The 15,972-nt window shown below is 37.2% G+C and overlaps 2 protein-coding genes across 4 annotated transcripts; both read left to right on the top strand.

The window, feature by feature from the left end:
* Positions 1-1,131: 1,131 nt before the first annotated feature.
* Positions 1,132-2,626, top strand: LOC132179186 (uncharacterized). The gene has a single exon (XM_059591850.2). It carries the CDS (start codon positions 1,173-1,175, stop codon positions 2,451-2,453), a length of 1,281 nt encoding a protein of 426 aa, XP_059447833.2. The 5' UTR covers positions 1,132-1,172; the 3' UTR covers positions 2,454-2,626.
* A 4,272-nt stretch (positions 2,627-6,898) lies between these two features.
* Positions 6,899-13,382, top strand: LOC132178903 (protein NPGR2). 3 transcript variants are annotated; one of them, XM_059591479.2, is made up of 6 exons: positions 6,899-7,221; positions 7,711-7,991; positions 9,626-9,878; positions 10,087-11,306; positions 11,862-12,015; positions 12,779-13,382. In XM_059591479.2, the coding sequence occupies exons 2-6, from the start codon at positions 7,737-7,739 to the stop codon at positions 13,093-13,095; spliced, it is 2,199 nt and encodes a 732-aa protein (XP_059447462.1). In that variant the 5' UTR covers positions 6,899-7,221; positions 7,711-7,736; the 3' UTR covers positions 13,096-13,382. The 3 variants fall into 3 exon arrangements, with proteins under 3 accessions (XP_059447462.1, XP_059447463.1, XP_059447464.1); XM_059591480.2 differs by having other exon boundaries at positions 7,714-7,991; XM_059591481.2 differs by having other exon boundaries at positions 7,717-7,991.
* The last annotated feature ends 2,590 nt before the right edge of the window (positions 13,383-15,972 follow it).

A 15,972-nucleotide genomic window follows, 5' to 3' on the forward strand; every position in this document is an offset into this window, starting at 1 on the left:
TCATGGTGGCCGGTCCTCACAATATGTCTTTAATTACATCTTTTTCTCTAGCCTCTAGCAAATAGGACTTCGGTTATGGCCAGCTAGCTCTTCTATTAGGCGACTTAGGCAGTTGCTTAAGACCCTCAATGAAATAAAGCCCCTTAAATAGTACCAGTATAATTAAGGCCCCCATCTTTTTTTAAGGCCTCAGTTATGGTAAAAATATTAGCCAATATCTCTAATTAAGGCCCTAATTATGACCCCAGTTATAGTAAAAATGTTAATCAATGATATCTAATTAATAACCCAATTGTGATAAACTTATTTATTACTTTCAAGAAATTAAAATCACGATGATAGTTTGCAAAAAAATTGCCCTAATCTTGAATTTTTTCTTAAAAAGAGAATTAAAATACTCAAATTGATGTACAAAAGTATATAAACATACTAGATTCTTTTTCAAATGCATGTATCACTTACAAAATTTTATTGACAATACTTGTTATTTACCGTTGTTTCTACATAAAGAATTTTTTCAAAATTAAAATTGACAAAATCCTACCTATAAGATAGACGTACAATATACTATCACATAAAAGAGTAAGTGAACTAGGCACATTACAAATTGAACATAAAAACTTAATTAATAATTATGTATCCTATATATATATATATATATTATCAGATGAAAAAGATATATGTTTACCTATTTATTTTTTTATTTTTCTGAGTTTGCATGTGTTCGCCTAGACTGGACGATCGGAGTGCATGTATGGTGTATATCAGATGGACAAGATCCAAATATTCCAGTAGTTTGATTTGTACCTTTCTAGAAAGTAGGAAGATTGTATTGTACCTTATGTGATGCACCCAGAGCCAGAGGCCGCATGTGGTGGGGTGCTGCAAATGGGTGCATTTGTCAGAGTTGCGCACCTACAGGATTTGCATGTTAGGGTTTTCTTTATGTGAATGGCAGTGAGAAGAAAAAAGTGTAGGCGTAAAAGACAAATGCACCAAAAGCATGGTGATACGTGTGGGGTGCATTTATCCATTATTGTGGCGATCGGTTAGTAGTTGAAAGGCATTTAATACAAAGACAAACGGATCCCTCTAATATAAAAACCCTTGTGCCTGTAAAGCTTTCATCAACAAAGAGTTTACACTCCTAGCTAGAGAAACTGCTGATCGAGATGGGTCGAGGCCCTAGGAGAGTTGCTCTATTATCCCTACTTTGTCTTTATGTTCTTGTAGTTAGTGTGGTTGCTCGGAATGTGGTGAGCGTGGAGAAGAATGAGGAAGAACAGAAGTTTTTAAGTGGAGGGAAGGGAGGAGGGTTTGGAGGTGGGTTTGGTGGGGGAGGTGGAGCTGGTGGTGGTGGTGGTGTTGGCGGGGGTGCTGGTGGCGGATTTGGTGGTGGTGCTGGTGGTGGTGCTGGAGGTGGTGGAGGTTTAGGTGGTGGGCATGGGATTGGTGGTGGTGTTGGCGGGGGCGCTGGCGGTGGAGCTGGTGGTGGTGCTGGAGGTGGTGGAGGTTTAGGTGGTGGGCATGGGATTGGTGGTGGTGTTGGCGGGGGCGCTGGCGGTGGTGGAGGTTTAGGTGGTGGGCATGGAATTGGTGGTGGTGCTGGTGGGGGATTTGGTGGTGGAGCTGGTGGTGGTGGAGGCTTAGGTGGCGGGCATGGGATTGGTGGTGGTGCTGGTGGAGGGTTTGGCAAGGGTGGTGGCATTGGCGGTGGGATTGGTAAAGGTGGTGGAGTAGGAGGTGGTGCTGGTGGTGGTTTCGGCAAGGGTGGTGGGCATGGAATTGGTGGAGGTGCTGGTGGAGGTTTTGGTAAGGGCGGTGGAATTGGTGGTGGGATTGGTAAAGGTGGTGGAGTAGGAGGTGGTGCTGGTGGTGGCTTCGGCAAGGGTGGTGGGCATGGGATTGGTGGTGGTGCTGGTGGAGGGTTTGGCAAGGGTGGTGGCATTGGTGGTGGCATTGGTAAAGGTGGAGGAGTAGGAGGTGGAGCTGGTGGAGGCATCGGCAAGGGTGGTGGTGTTGGTGGTGGTGCCGGTGGTGGTCATGGTGGCGGATTTGGAAAAGGTGGTGGAGTAGGTGGTGGGATTGGTAAAGGCGGTGGAGTTGGAGGGGGAGCTGGTGGAGGCTTTGGGAAAGGTGGCGGTGTTGGAGGTGGTATTGGTAAAGGAGGCGGGGGAGGCTTTGGTGGAGGCATTGGGAAAGGTGGTGGCATTGGAGGCGGGATTGGCAAAGGTGGTGGATTTGGTGGCGGAGTTGGAGGTGGATCAGGTGGTGGTGTTGGTGGGGGATACGGCTCAGGTGGTGGCGTTGGGGGAGGGGTAGGAGGAGGCTCCGGAGGCGGGTTTGGTGGTGGATTTGGTGGAGGAGGAGGAGGAGGCGGAGGGGGTGGATTTGGCGGTGGTAGCGGCGGCGGCTTTGGCGGGGGAGGCGGTGGTGGTATTGGACACCACTAAGCTTCACGTTGCATGGGGTCTCGTCCTAAGAATGAAACAAAATAATCATCAATTAAAGTCATGTATTTCTATCATTATAATCTATATATAGAAGTGTTTTTGTGGAAGATTTTATTGTTATGTTAATTACAGTAATCTATTACCGATGATGGTAAGTCTGTTTTCTCTTGCTAGCGGATGAGTTATTTTGGCTCAAATGTTAAAAAAAATTAAAAATTAAAAATTATTAAAAAGGAGTATTATTCGCACGCTTTATTCACGTATCTTTAACGAATATATTTATGTATACTTATTATTAATATTATATTCAGTTATCGTATTTAATAATTTCAATTTTTTTTTTTTTTTGGTATGTCCACATAAGAGAGGGGATTCGAACTAGTGATCTCCGCTTCATAAGGCGTGGTCCCTAGCCGATTGAGTTACTCCTTAGGGACTTAATAATTTCAATATTAACTACATATAAAAGATGTAGAAATTAATTAACGATGATGGATAGCAATTAATATAACAAAATATTAAATCTTTGTATTGAGTCTATTGACCAATTTAACTTATACAAAGGCTACGTCGATCTTTTAATTAATGCATTATATATGCTTATATACTCATAAAAAATAAAAATAAAAAAGAAAAAAGAAAAAAAACATCGATGCCTCAATGCCAGATGGCTATATATGCTATTACATGCAATATTGTTTTTTAGTGCAAATATAATATAATCAGACGTGATAGAAATTAAAATCCATTATTTTGGGATCGATTGTCACGTAATTATCATATCTTTTAAGACTTTTATAACAAGAAACCAATTTCGCCTACTTATCAGTCAATTCTTTAATGAACCATAAGTTGACAGCGCGCTAGCTAGCCAGTACTATTATTTAGACGACTCAGAAGCTACTAAAATCAAACTCCTCGTAGGACTAGGACAAGGATCATAAATGGGTCTTTCAACTGTAGTTCTAGGCTTCTAGCCCAAGTATAATTAAGTTTTAATAAAGATTTGTATTATTTAGTATTATAAGTGACGATGTCGGATCTATGCTTGAATCATGTGGAGCATGCAGCAGTTGGCCAACCATGGCCAGCTTTTTAATTTTAAGCGTTTGTTGAAGCAGCTAGACGAATTCACTACTAGCTAGATCTCTAATGGTGCATGCATGCATGGCAGCCTATCACTTGGAGGAGGCCAGGGGGTGACATACATGGGATGGTTTCAAATTAATGTGCCCTCAAAGTCAGAGACGGATTTAGGAGGGGACCGGCAGTGATTTTAGTTTTTCCCCAAATGACAAGAAAAAAAAAAATCAAGGCAAAAAAATAAACAATTTTAAGGTTAAAAACCATAATAATTTAAGGTATTTTTTGTTAATTGATCTCTCTACAAAATTTTTTTTGACTCTGAGTCCCTTTCAAATTTAAAGCTGACTCTATCCCTGCTAAAGGTACAATATAGGCCAACATTGTTTGAATTGGCATGTGCAATTGGTGTATCCCAGTTATTAGTTGTCTCAACTCTAAAGGAGCTAGAATATCCGAGTGGATGTGCTGGCAGTACACACCCAACATGTCTCACTGATGCCATGGGGCTAGCTTGCTAGCCGGCTTAATTATAGGAAGCTAGAAATGGGGCCTCAATTAAGCCTAAAAGAGTCGGTAGATCGAGGATGAACATAAGTTTTCTCCATCATCAGTCCATCTCGAGCAAAGGATCCAGTATACTGAGAAGTTATAGGTTATGTCTCTCCTATTACGCTAATTAATTAATACGAAAATGGATTTAATTTTAAAGAGAATAAGCGTAATTTAACAGAAAATTCATGTTTTAATACATGCATAAACCAGGTTAACACGATATTTAAAACATAATCATATAGTGTAATCATAACTTTTTTTCATATGGTCTATCCGAGATTTTAACTCATTTGTCAACAAGGTTGGCATTATCTCGAGAGATACGTAGTACAACATTAGTACCTCAATAGTGCTACATACTGTCCATCAAAACCTGCTTGACTGTGTTCTATTCCATGTGATTTGCATCACTAATGGCATCCGTCCGTAGTGACCGTCAATCAAACATGGTTGTACATGTCATAGTATAAACCATTGGTACAAAGGCAACTTCGAACTGAATTTGACCATAGAGTAAAGTGTATATATTGTATCAGTACCCGCCACCCGTGCATGAAGATCCACAGTATATTGCCCAACTATCCAAAATAAAATTATATCATTCGATGGAAACGTTAAGCTCATAACATAAATCAATTAGATATTTTAGAAACATTTCATCATTTATATATGACTGAAAAATATCACATATGCATAAGTAAAGAGTTTATCTGTTTCGTAAGCATTTACTTATCTTGGTCGATTATTCACATTCTCAGATATTTCAACTCCTCAATATATACTGCAATCACACACTAATATAGCAGACACATTATACTCTACAATATTGTCTAATCCTACGCGTAAAACCTTATCATGCGAATAACATTCTAATTAAACCCTTATTGCCAATGTCGATCATTTGGTGCTCGAAAACTGAATGCTCGGGCCTCTACGACAACAATTAAAACTTAGATTTAATTATAAATCATAATCTCATGCAATAATCTAACTCTTAACCTTTACAGAAATCCTAAAATCACATTATCTAGCATACGTGCATGTTTAAACCAAGCATATTCAATCATAACCCTGATTTGTATTTAAAACGCTCAAAGATGATAGATTTATGTTTCCAGAATAACAACCCATTGTTAATCGATCGGCTAATAGAAATTAAACTCATTGTAATTGTTCAAGGAGACACATTGCAATGGTTAAAACAATGGGAAAGATCGGAAAAAGGTAAGCAACAAAAGGTATACAACAAAATATATTGTGAATTTGCACAGAGAAAATCACATGAGAAGAAAAGATTTAAATGGAAACCATGGAAAAATTTAAAAGGATCTTTTTCCCCAAAGAAAAAGTATAGTATATTAGAAAAAGAAGGAATAAGAACTACACAAATAGGAGAAAAACTTGGAAGTGTTATATTAGTAACGAAGAAGACCATTATGCTCCTCAATGCCCTAGAAAAGGAAAAGAATGAAAGAAAATGAAAAAATTTATTGAAGAACAAGAATTTAAAGAATTAACTTTCATGGTATAAGAAAAATAGTCTATTGATCGAATCACGATCTTTGTACAAGAAATATAAAATTTAAAATTAATAGACGTTCAAAATTCAAAATTTCTTAGCAAGAGTTTTTGAACAATTCAGTAGAAACACCACAACAAAACTATCAAGTGAATGAAAGGTAGATCTTACTTTCTTTGATAAAGTTAAAAGTAGCTAGATGGGAGAAGAAAAATCATGAAACTGGCCTACTTCCAATAGGAATTATGTCACTTTTTAGAGAAAGAATAGATTTTCCAATTTTTGGAGTGGTCTTAGACAAAATGTGACCTTTTTTAAGCAATAATTTTTTTTTTTTTTTTTTTTGAAGCAAATATGGGAAAAATGATATCATACTCAAAATACCGAAAAATGGGTGGATTTCTTAACAACATATCCAAAACGAAAATTATAATGTAAAAAAATCTAAGATAATCTAGAAGAAGGGTCCAAAGGTTAGATTCTACCGAAGCCTAATGTTAGATTCTGGGGAGCCTAATGTAAGAGCTTGATAAGTGCTAAATTTTGTGTTTAATCAGAATGGACCCATTGACCCAAGTTGGTTCATGACAACATTGACAAATAATAATAATAATAAAACTATTTAAAAATAAAGGGTCCAACAGTTTTGTATTACATTAGCATCTCTCACCCTTTCCAGCAGGAAAAGCCGAAAAGTCTTGGATTTGATTCTTTTATTTTATTTTTTATTTTTTGAGAGAGAGAGATTTGATTCCTTGATGAATGAAGATTCGTGGGTTTAGGACCTATAAAACTTCAAAATAAAAAAACATGGCTTTAAAAATAGGACAAAAATTTTCTCGAAGTGGGATTGAAAGAACTTTCTCAAACTTAATTTGTAAAAGTATTATGTATTTTTTTAATATCTAAAAAATTACATATGTTTTTAATAACATGAACAAATTTTTTTATATACTATTAAAATAATTTATTTCTCACATTATATTTTATAAATTTGGTTGGAACTTGGAAGAACCCACGAAGGAAATCTTTTATCCTTAAAAATAAATATATTTTGAGAGAGAGAGAGAGAGAGAGAGAGAGAGAGTTTAGGGATTACCTTAAATGGAGTGGCCAGCAGTTGACCAAAAGGGAGGGGGTAGATTTCAAACTGGGCCAGGGACATTCTTTCCAGTAATATCACAATATTTTAATATTAAAAATGCCAGCAAATATTAGAATAAGGAAAGTGTCACATACCCATTCGATTTAGTCTTTAAGAAGGATTAAACAAATAAACAAAATCTTGCTTCTGTTCCCACCTTGACTGTTCACACCTTGGAAGGAAGGCAGGACAAGAAAGTAGATCATAATTTAATGCACGAACTCTGACTTCCCCATATTGTTTGTTTGAACCTTCAACAACAGTGGCGCAGAAGCAAAATAGCAGTGACTTCCGGGGAAAACACGGAAGGCATGAAAAAGAGAGGAAAAAGGTTATTGCAGCTTTGGATTCTTGTTTAGCAAGAGAATATCAAGGGACCTTTTTTGTTTTTTTTTGGAGGAATTAGAGAAATGCACGGTGGAGTTGATGGCTTGTGGGCTCGGTCAATGCTTTTTTTCAACCAAAAGGTACTTTCTTGAGAAGGTGTTTTGATCTCATTTGCGCTTTCTCCCTCAATGCTGTAATGGGTTTCTTTTTCTTTCACTTTAGCTTCCAAAATCATACTACTTAGCTGTCTAGTGGTCTGGCTTGTGTTTAATTCATCTGGGTTGTTGAACTATCTTGTTCTCTTCATCTTTGATGGGCTATTGGGGTTGCTTTGGGCTGCTTGTAGGTGGATTGGGATGGATATTGAAGTAAAATGTGCCTATAGCATAACAAAATTTAAAAAGCAAAAACTTTTCGAAAATTGGAAGTTTGGGATAGCATTTTTAATTTCGGTTTTTTACTTCTTAAACGTATGGAATCTAATAGTCAAAGAATTTCACTGGTTGAGCACTCCACATTTTTCCCATGATCTAAGAAATTAAGAGCACTTATATGAGCTGGGGTGTTGTGTTATCTATGTTCTTAGAGGGGTTCTGATTTTGAAGTTTCTGTGGTTGATGCTAATTTAGAAGAAGTTCAATTGGATTGATCCGGTATGAGAACTAAGAATTGGCTGATTAAGCGAGTATTCAGCTTTCGAGAGAAGTGGAGGAAGATGATGAAGTGTATTTGCTCTGGGGAGCAATTGAGGGTAGATGAAATGGTTCATTCATCGGACTCACTGGCAACTCGTGACTATTCAGCAAGTGGCTATTCATCCCGAGCTGGTGAGAAAGAAACAAAGGTGGACAATAGCAACATTGAAGAAGCAGAGTCGTCTCTTCGTGAGAGTGGTTATCTGAACTATGAGGTTAGTTGCATCTGATTTGTGCTGATCTCTTGCATTTTATTGCAACTTTTTGTTTATCTGTTATACATAAATTGATGTTTACTTATTTTACTAGCAAATGTTGACTACTTGAACAAATCTGAACTTCTTTATCATGTTGTCATACATAATCTACTAGTACATAAGTGCAGCAAGGACCTGTATTTGAATAGATGCTTCTACATAGAAGACAAATGTGAATGTCTTAAAATATTTGATTGCTTGATGGTGGAGCTGTGCTTGAGTGGTTTAAAAACTTGTGGTAAAGTAAGCGCCGGTTTGGTCGCCCCACAAAATTTGATGGGTCCGTATGCATTTCATATAGTTTTCAATGAACAAAACCAACAATAAGAACAGGACAATTTGAAAATAGCAAAAGTTGAGATGAGGGTATTTCATGAATTGATAAAAGTGATGTATCCCACCCATTATAGTGATGGCTCCAACTTTTTGTGATTCTCCCATTTAGGACGATGGAATTTTGTTAAATGCTAATAAAAAATAGGGATTGGCTAGGCATAACCAAACAGGCCCTAGGTCTTTGTTTTGCGGTTATTTAGCTCTAGTCATTTCCAGGGGGGAGTGGCTTTGGCAATGGGAATGCCTTTGTTGGTTTACTCTACTTACTAATAGACTCCTTTCTTTCTGGATGGTCATTGGTTATAAGTATATTAAGGGCAGTATCTTCTGCTACTAAACCTAATTAATTTGTTTATTTTATTTGGTAATTTCAATATAGCTCTCCAACAATGCTTCAGACTGTACTACATGCCTATTTTAAAAAGGCTATGAACACCAAAGTCTGTAACTCTGATGGAAACTTTATTAAATGATTGAAAAATGGGTTTATTCTGCTCCATGAATGTCACGCTTTTTCCATCACTACAACACGTTGAACGCTTAGAACCCTGCTCCTTTGCTACTCAACCAACTGCCAAAATTCTTGCATCAGTACTTTTGGCTGTTGGTTGAGTTGCACGAGAGAGTGGTTTGGGATTCCACTAATTCAAGACGTGCTATTTTTCCTTGTAATTTATCTGAATTGATAAATGTCCTTTTGCCAAATTGCTCGTGGATGTAGCCAAAGCTAGGTGGTGGAATGTGTTACAATTGTGATGTACCCTAAAGAGTATGCAACAAACAATTGAATATTTTCCATGAGATTTACTTCCACACAATTTATTCTTGGTAAAACAGATCAAACTGATTATTATCAAAATGATTTGAACATTTTCACACGGGTTACCATACTGAGGAACTAGTTATTTAGGGTATTTTAGTTCCCTAGAACCAGGACTTACGAGTGGACTGGTGTTGCTGTAAGTAATTTCTTTAACTGATACTGATCATGTAACAAGTTAGTTTTCAACAAATTCTTCTAACAGCCATTCATACACAACAGGGATGTGAAAGTATTTGACTAAATTTCTCATGTTAATTGATTGAGGTACATTGTATTTATCAAGGATCTACCAATGTTTATATGTTTTTCTTTGAGACTCATTTTAAGGCTCCCCGCAACTGAACAATTATGGTGCAATCTGGGGTTTCCTTGAAGCTTTCTCAAAATCTTCTTCACAAATGTTATAAAGCTAAGAGAAAGTTTAATTTTTTAGGAAGCAAGAGCTTTATTAGGAAGGCTTGAGTATCAAAAAGGAAACACAGAAGCTGCTCTTCATGTATTTGAAGGAATAGACATTGTTGCTGTGACCCCAAAGATGAAAGTGTCAATTTCTAGACGATGTGAACACAATAGACGCCATTCACAAAGTGATGCCGCCCCGCCCATGTCTATGCATGCTGTTAGTTTACTCCTTGAAGCTATTTTCCTCAAAGCAAAATCATTGCAGGGTCTTGGGAGGTTTGGAGGTATTCCCTCCAACTCAATTGCACTTCCCAATCTTGTTTGTCTTATATCTGTTTGTATTGTTTCAGTTATCTTTCAAGGTCTCTTGTATGCTTTTGTCGTCATGAGCTTGTTTGAAACACTATAAATTATGAAACATTTAAGGTTTCTGGATAGTGTACTTATAACATTGCTGCATGACTAATCTTCCTTCCTGACACATTTTTGCAGAAGCTGCTCAATCTTGCAAAGTTATTTTGGACACTGTTGAATCTGCATTACCAGAAGGCTTGTCTGAAAACTTTGGATCAGATTGTAAATTACAAGAGACTCTAATGAAGGCTGTTGAATTGCTTCCGGAGCTATGGAAGCTTGCTGGGGCTCCCCAAGAAGCTATCTTATCATACCGACGGGCCCTCCTTTATCACTGGAATCTTGACACAGAAACTACTGCAAGAATAGAAAAGGATTTTGCCATTTTTCTTCTGTATAGCGGTTGTGATGCAAACCCTCCTAATCTTCGTTCACAGATGGAAGGCTCCTTTGTGCCAAGAAACAATATAGAAGAGGCTGTTCTTCTGTTACTGATTCTACTTAAAAAATATGTTCTTAAAAGGGTTGGATGGGACCCATCAATCATTGATCACCTTTCTTTTGCCCTCTCTATTTCGGGAGGATTAAGGGCCCTAGCCCATCAGGTTGAAGAATTGGTTCCTAGAATCTTGGATAGAAAAGAAAGATATTGCACTCTTGCTCTCTGTTACTATGCAGAAGGTGAGGATCAGGTTGCTTTGAATCTTCTGAGGAATTTTTTGCATAATAGGGAGAACCATGACTCCTCCATATTGGAACTATTACTGGCTTCAAAACTTTGTGTAGAGAATTTGGTTTGCATTGACGAAGGGATTGATTATGCTTGCAAAGCGCTTTCTGAATTGCATGGAAAATGCAGCCAAGTGGCAGGTGTTGCAAACTTCTTACTGGGTGTTTTACAGTCAGCTAAATCCAGATTGGTTGCTTCTGATTCTGAGAGGATTTTGAAGCAGTCTGATGCACTTGAGGCACTAGAAACTGCTGAGAGAACAATGAGAGAAAGAGATCCACAAATTGTTTTTCATCTTTGCCTAGAATATGCTGAGCAACGAAAGTTGGATATTGCACTTCATTATGCAAAGCAGCTGTTGAAACTTGAGGCTGGGTCTAGTGTTAAAGGGTATATCCTTTTGGCACGAATATTGTCTGCTCAAAAACGTTTTATTGATGCAGAGACTGTAATTAATGCTGCTTTGGATCAGACTGGGAAGTGGGACCAAGGAGAACTCTTGCGAACTAAAGCTAAACTCCAGATTGCACAAGGTCGGTTAAAGAATGCTGTAGAGACATATACTCATCTTCTTGCAGTTCTTCAAGTTCGTACTAAAAGTTTTGGTGCTCGGAAGAAACTTCTAAAGGTATGGTGCTTAATGGGCAAGCATTTTAGATTTGTTCTTATGGCATTGTAATTATGAGTCAAAATGGACAAATATGTTTTGAAAATGTGTCTATCTGAAACTTCTTTTGCACAATTGAAGCAAGATTGCTCGATTTCCTTTCGTAACTGATTATTATTATCCTGGTTCGACGGCAAAGGTGGTTTGAACATAAATTTTAAAGCATTTATAACCTATCAATTTTAAAGCATATTATTGTTGTAGATGTTATATTATTGTTATCATCATAATCATAATAAATTAGGAATTTTGGACAAATTTTAAAGCATATTATTGTTATAGATGTTATTATTTTTGTTATCATCATAATTTACTATTCGTCCCTTCTTTTTTGGTTATGAATTTTGTTTTGCTATTCAGAATACATTAGGAGTATGTTATGGTGAAGCTTAAAAGCTTTCTTTCTAAAAAGAATAGTTGACTGGGTTAACTTTGAGCCATGCGCCCAATTAGTATTTCCAGAAGACTCTTTTGAGGCAACAAATGGCCTACTTTAGTTACATTTTCCTCTTACAGAATAGGAGAAACCATGACAGAAGCTTGGAAATGGAAACATGGCATGATTTAGCTAATGTATATACAAGCTTATCACAGTGGCGGGATGCTGAGGTTTGTCTTTCAAAATCCCAGGCAATCAATCCTTATTCTGCTTCTAGATGGCATGCTACAGGTATACTCTGCTTCATGCATTGCTTTTATGTCCTTGCAGAATTAGAACCTTACTTCTTAAAAAGTTTATGGCTTTGTTTATCTTGCTTGTTTAAAATTAATCATGTCTTGACACCTACTTGAGGAAACACTTTTTATATCCACTAGATTAGTCCTCCCCCTCTCTTCCAGATATGTCAACTATAATGGAAGATTGTCCAGAGTCAAACTGGGATACTTCACTATGTAACTTCTGGAAGCATTTCTCTGGGATACTTCCCTGTGTAACTTCTGGAAGGTATTTTTTCTGGATAAGTGATAATCTATTGAAAAAGAAGAAAGAACGAATACAATAGCTCAGGGGCATACCCCAGAATAAAAACCACTTTAAAAACAAAGCGGGAGGAGGAGGAAACAACAAAACAAGAGCTAAGATTTTAGGATGGACTCAGAGAAGCCTCACATCCTAAAGAGCTGCCTGTTCTGGTCAAAGTGTAAACGTAACTTTTCTGTCAGCCTCTAAAGTGCACTGTGGGCCTTTCTAAACCTCTATAAAACATGTGGCCGTTCCTTCGTTCCTTCGATTCATAATGGAACCAAAAACTGAAGTGAATGTATTTTAATCTATATCTCATGAATACCTAGCGTCAAAATTTGTTTGAGTCTCTCTTCCTTGAGTCATTTTACACACACCTCCCAGTATTTTAAAAATTTTGTCTATGTTGCAAGGTCATGAAATTTTTTCTACCCAGATCTAAGGAACTGAAAACTTGGTGACTTGTTAGGTTTACTCTATGAAGCTAAGGGTCTCCACCAAGAAGCCCTGAAAGCATTCAGAAAAGCATTAGATGTTGAACCCAACCATGTCCCAAGCTTGATATCCACTGCCTGTGTGCTCCGAGATCTCGGCGGCCAATCATTGCCAATTGTGAGAAGCCTTCTCACTGATGCACTTCGACTCGACAAAACAAACCCTTCTGCTTGGTACAATCTTGGGCTGCTCTACAAAGCTGATGTTGGAGCAACAGAACTAGAGGCTGCTGAATGCTTTGAGGCTGCAGCTGTTCTTGAAGAATCTTCACCTGTTGAACCCTACAGATGATCAACCCTACATGCACACTTCGTCTCTTTGTATGAGCCTTGTGATTGTAGATTACAAATGTCCTTGTTAATGTGCACTTTTTGGACATAAATGTAAATTGATGACCCTCTCCCACTGAAAAAAAAAAAAAAAGTTTTGAGAGAGAAGAAAATAGAAGATGATGCATAATTTATTTGCTTCACTTTGAATGCTATTTACATCTTTTTACCTAGCTTCTTTTCAAGTTTTATTGATGAACAGACTAATGGATTTTGTATAATTAATATTATATCAAGGACATTTAGGAGTGAATATTTTTGCATGTCCACATTCTGGGGTTGAGGGAATTGGTGGACACAGTTCCAATGGATCTTATATCACTTTAACCAGATTCTTCTAATTGGCCAATGCAATACAGCTTCGTGGCACTGGCATCTAACAGTTTTCGGCCCATTCAATAAAATTACAATGGAAGAAAAAACCAGGAAATTCCACCTGCACTAGATGATTTCTAACCAACAGAAGCTATAATATCAATCAAACTTGGCCCCTCTACGGCCAAATTAAAGGTGATCAGTCTAGAGGCAGGATTTATGCATCCCTCTCATAATTGGTGAGTTCTTAAAATAAATTTCTACAGGATCCACACCAATAGATTAGAACAGTCCAACAAGCCAAGGCTTGCCTTTGTGAGCCTAATACGGTCTTGGGCAAATATCACCAAATTAAGATCAATAAAATTGGATTAATATCTATCATTAATCCAAAGGTCAGTTGAGAATGGCGCATCAATCTTGTTGGATGAATGTTAAATAGAATTAGAGTATAGCATTTATCTTTCTATCAAGTTTAACCTAAACAGTCCACACCAATAAAATTCTAGTAAAATTTTACACAATCTTTCAACAATTTTCATGGAGTGATGATGTAATTAAGATCATTCACAACTTCTTTCAACAATTCATATATAGGTGTATTTGTGGCGTTTTTAAAATGCCAGGAATCACTTAATAAAAGCCAAAAAATATGATCATGGAGTTTATTTCCTTAGTTTATTCTTTGTGCTTGCAATTTAGTATCCAGAAATTTTTACTAATAGATTTATCTTTCCGCCATTAAGTTTAACACGCGCCAGAAAATTGAAACTTTAATGGCACATGCTCATGCGCTAGGAAGAGTGCGCTAGGAAGACACTTTTGCTAGCACAAGAGCATGCGCAAGGAAGAGTCCATCTTCCCTGGCACATGAGGCATATGATTAAATTTTTCATCTCCTATTAGTTAAACTTTTAGGATAAGTAGTAATTTAACAATAACCACCAAAAGCTCTTAATCGGGCTTCAACCAAGTAATTAATCATTCTCAATATCTTATTTTCAATCTGGTCCCAATTGTTGCATAGCATAGCATGATAAGAGAGAGAGAGAGAGATGATGTAACTAAGATAATAGAGGATATGAACTTCTATATAACTAGGTAAGGAGAGGTAGAAAATACAAAGTACTTCCAATACTCTTCTATTCCGAAGCTCAAGTATAGGACTCCCATCGGATACACGTTACTTATATTCTATATACCACAAGTCCTTAAAAGAGTAAAAAACACACACACAAAATACATCAAACAGACTAGTAATTAATAGATACGAACCATACATCTTCACTAACCCACCACACAGAAATGGGGTGTCACGTTTCGTAGAAAAAACGACCCTCTTCATCCATGATAGTAGTACTTGACTTCTGATCTGTAGATGACACGGAAAGTTTGGGCCGCAATGTTGCTGCTTGGCTGCATGTTGCTTTTGTTAATACTTTCTTTCATTTGAGGAACCTCGCTCTCCTGATAAATTATTTTGTTACCATGCCTCTTGGGTCGCCCAAAGCATTTGTCTATGATGCCAAAACCTTCCTTCCCAATCTTCTGGAGCTCCGCCGGCTGATAATATGCCATGCTCGAATGATCAATACCACAACAAATCTACAAATCAATTACCTTTCTCTTCCCTTCTTGCTACAAAACTTACAACCCAAGCCCCATTATATAGCACAGGAATCACGGGATATGCCATCTAGCTTTCCCCCCCTCATGATATGCATGGATGGACCCAAATAGTTTGGCCGGTGATTCTTTATAGATTTTTATTTTCTGATCAGATTTCTTTCAAGAGCCAATGGCTAGCTAGTACTCTTTTTCTTTCTGCCCCGAATATATGTTACGATCCTAAGTATTATACATTACTCAAGTATAATTTTAACTACGTATATATAAACTCATGTTGAGCAAGTAATCAATCAAATGTAGTAAAGGGATTGCGATCAATACCTTGGTACTATATAGGAGCATAGTGAAAATGGCTATTTTTGGGTTAGTATCTATACAGTAAGCCGCTGTGGATATTGGTTCCAAAATATGATAATATGTGATTATTGTTAGAACAGTTTTAATATGATAATATGTGATTATTGTTAGAACAGTTTTTAACACGGTGGACGCGCTTTCTTCGGGATCTTCAATACGTCGTCGTGCACTCCAAATCACTACAAAACTGGGGACACTCCGATGCCAAAGTCAGAAAATTCCTTAGAGAAATATTATGCTTCGGCGCACAATAATTCAATACATTTATAGGCTTGAGGAGCTGAAATAGACTTAGACTGGATCTTCTTATTTGAATTGGTTTGAGAGTCCAGAGTTGACATAGAACTCAACAGCTATCATGTAGAGATAAACCTTCAACAGATATCATGTAGAGATAATTTTGAGTAGTCATCTTGTAGAGATAAGTATGACGTCTTTATTCCAGTATTATCCTAATTGGAATATAAGACTATTAATTAATTAAATAATCCTTGTTATTTAATCAATATCTTCATAGGCCTATCTTTGGCTATTGGGC

Source organism: Corylus avellana, chromosome 4 (genome assembly GCF_965113065.1).
Source record: "Corylus avellana chromosome 4, dhCorAvel1.hap1.2, whole genome shotgun sequence".
Classification (NCBI taxonomy): Eukaryota; Viridiplantae; Streptophyta; class Magnoliopsida; order Fagales; family Betulaceae; genus Corylus; species Corylus avellana.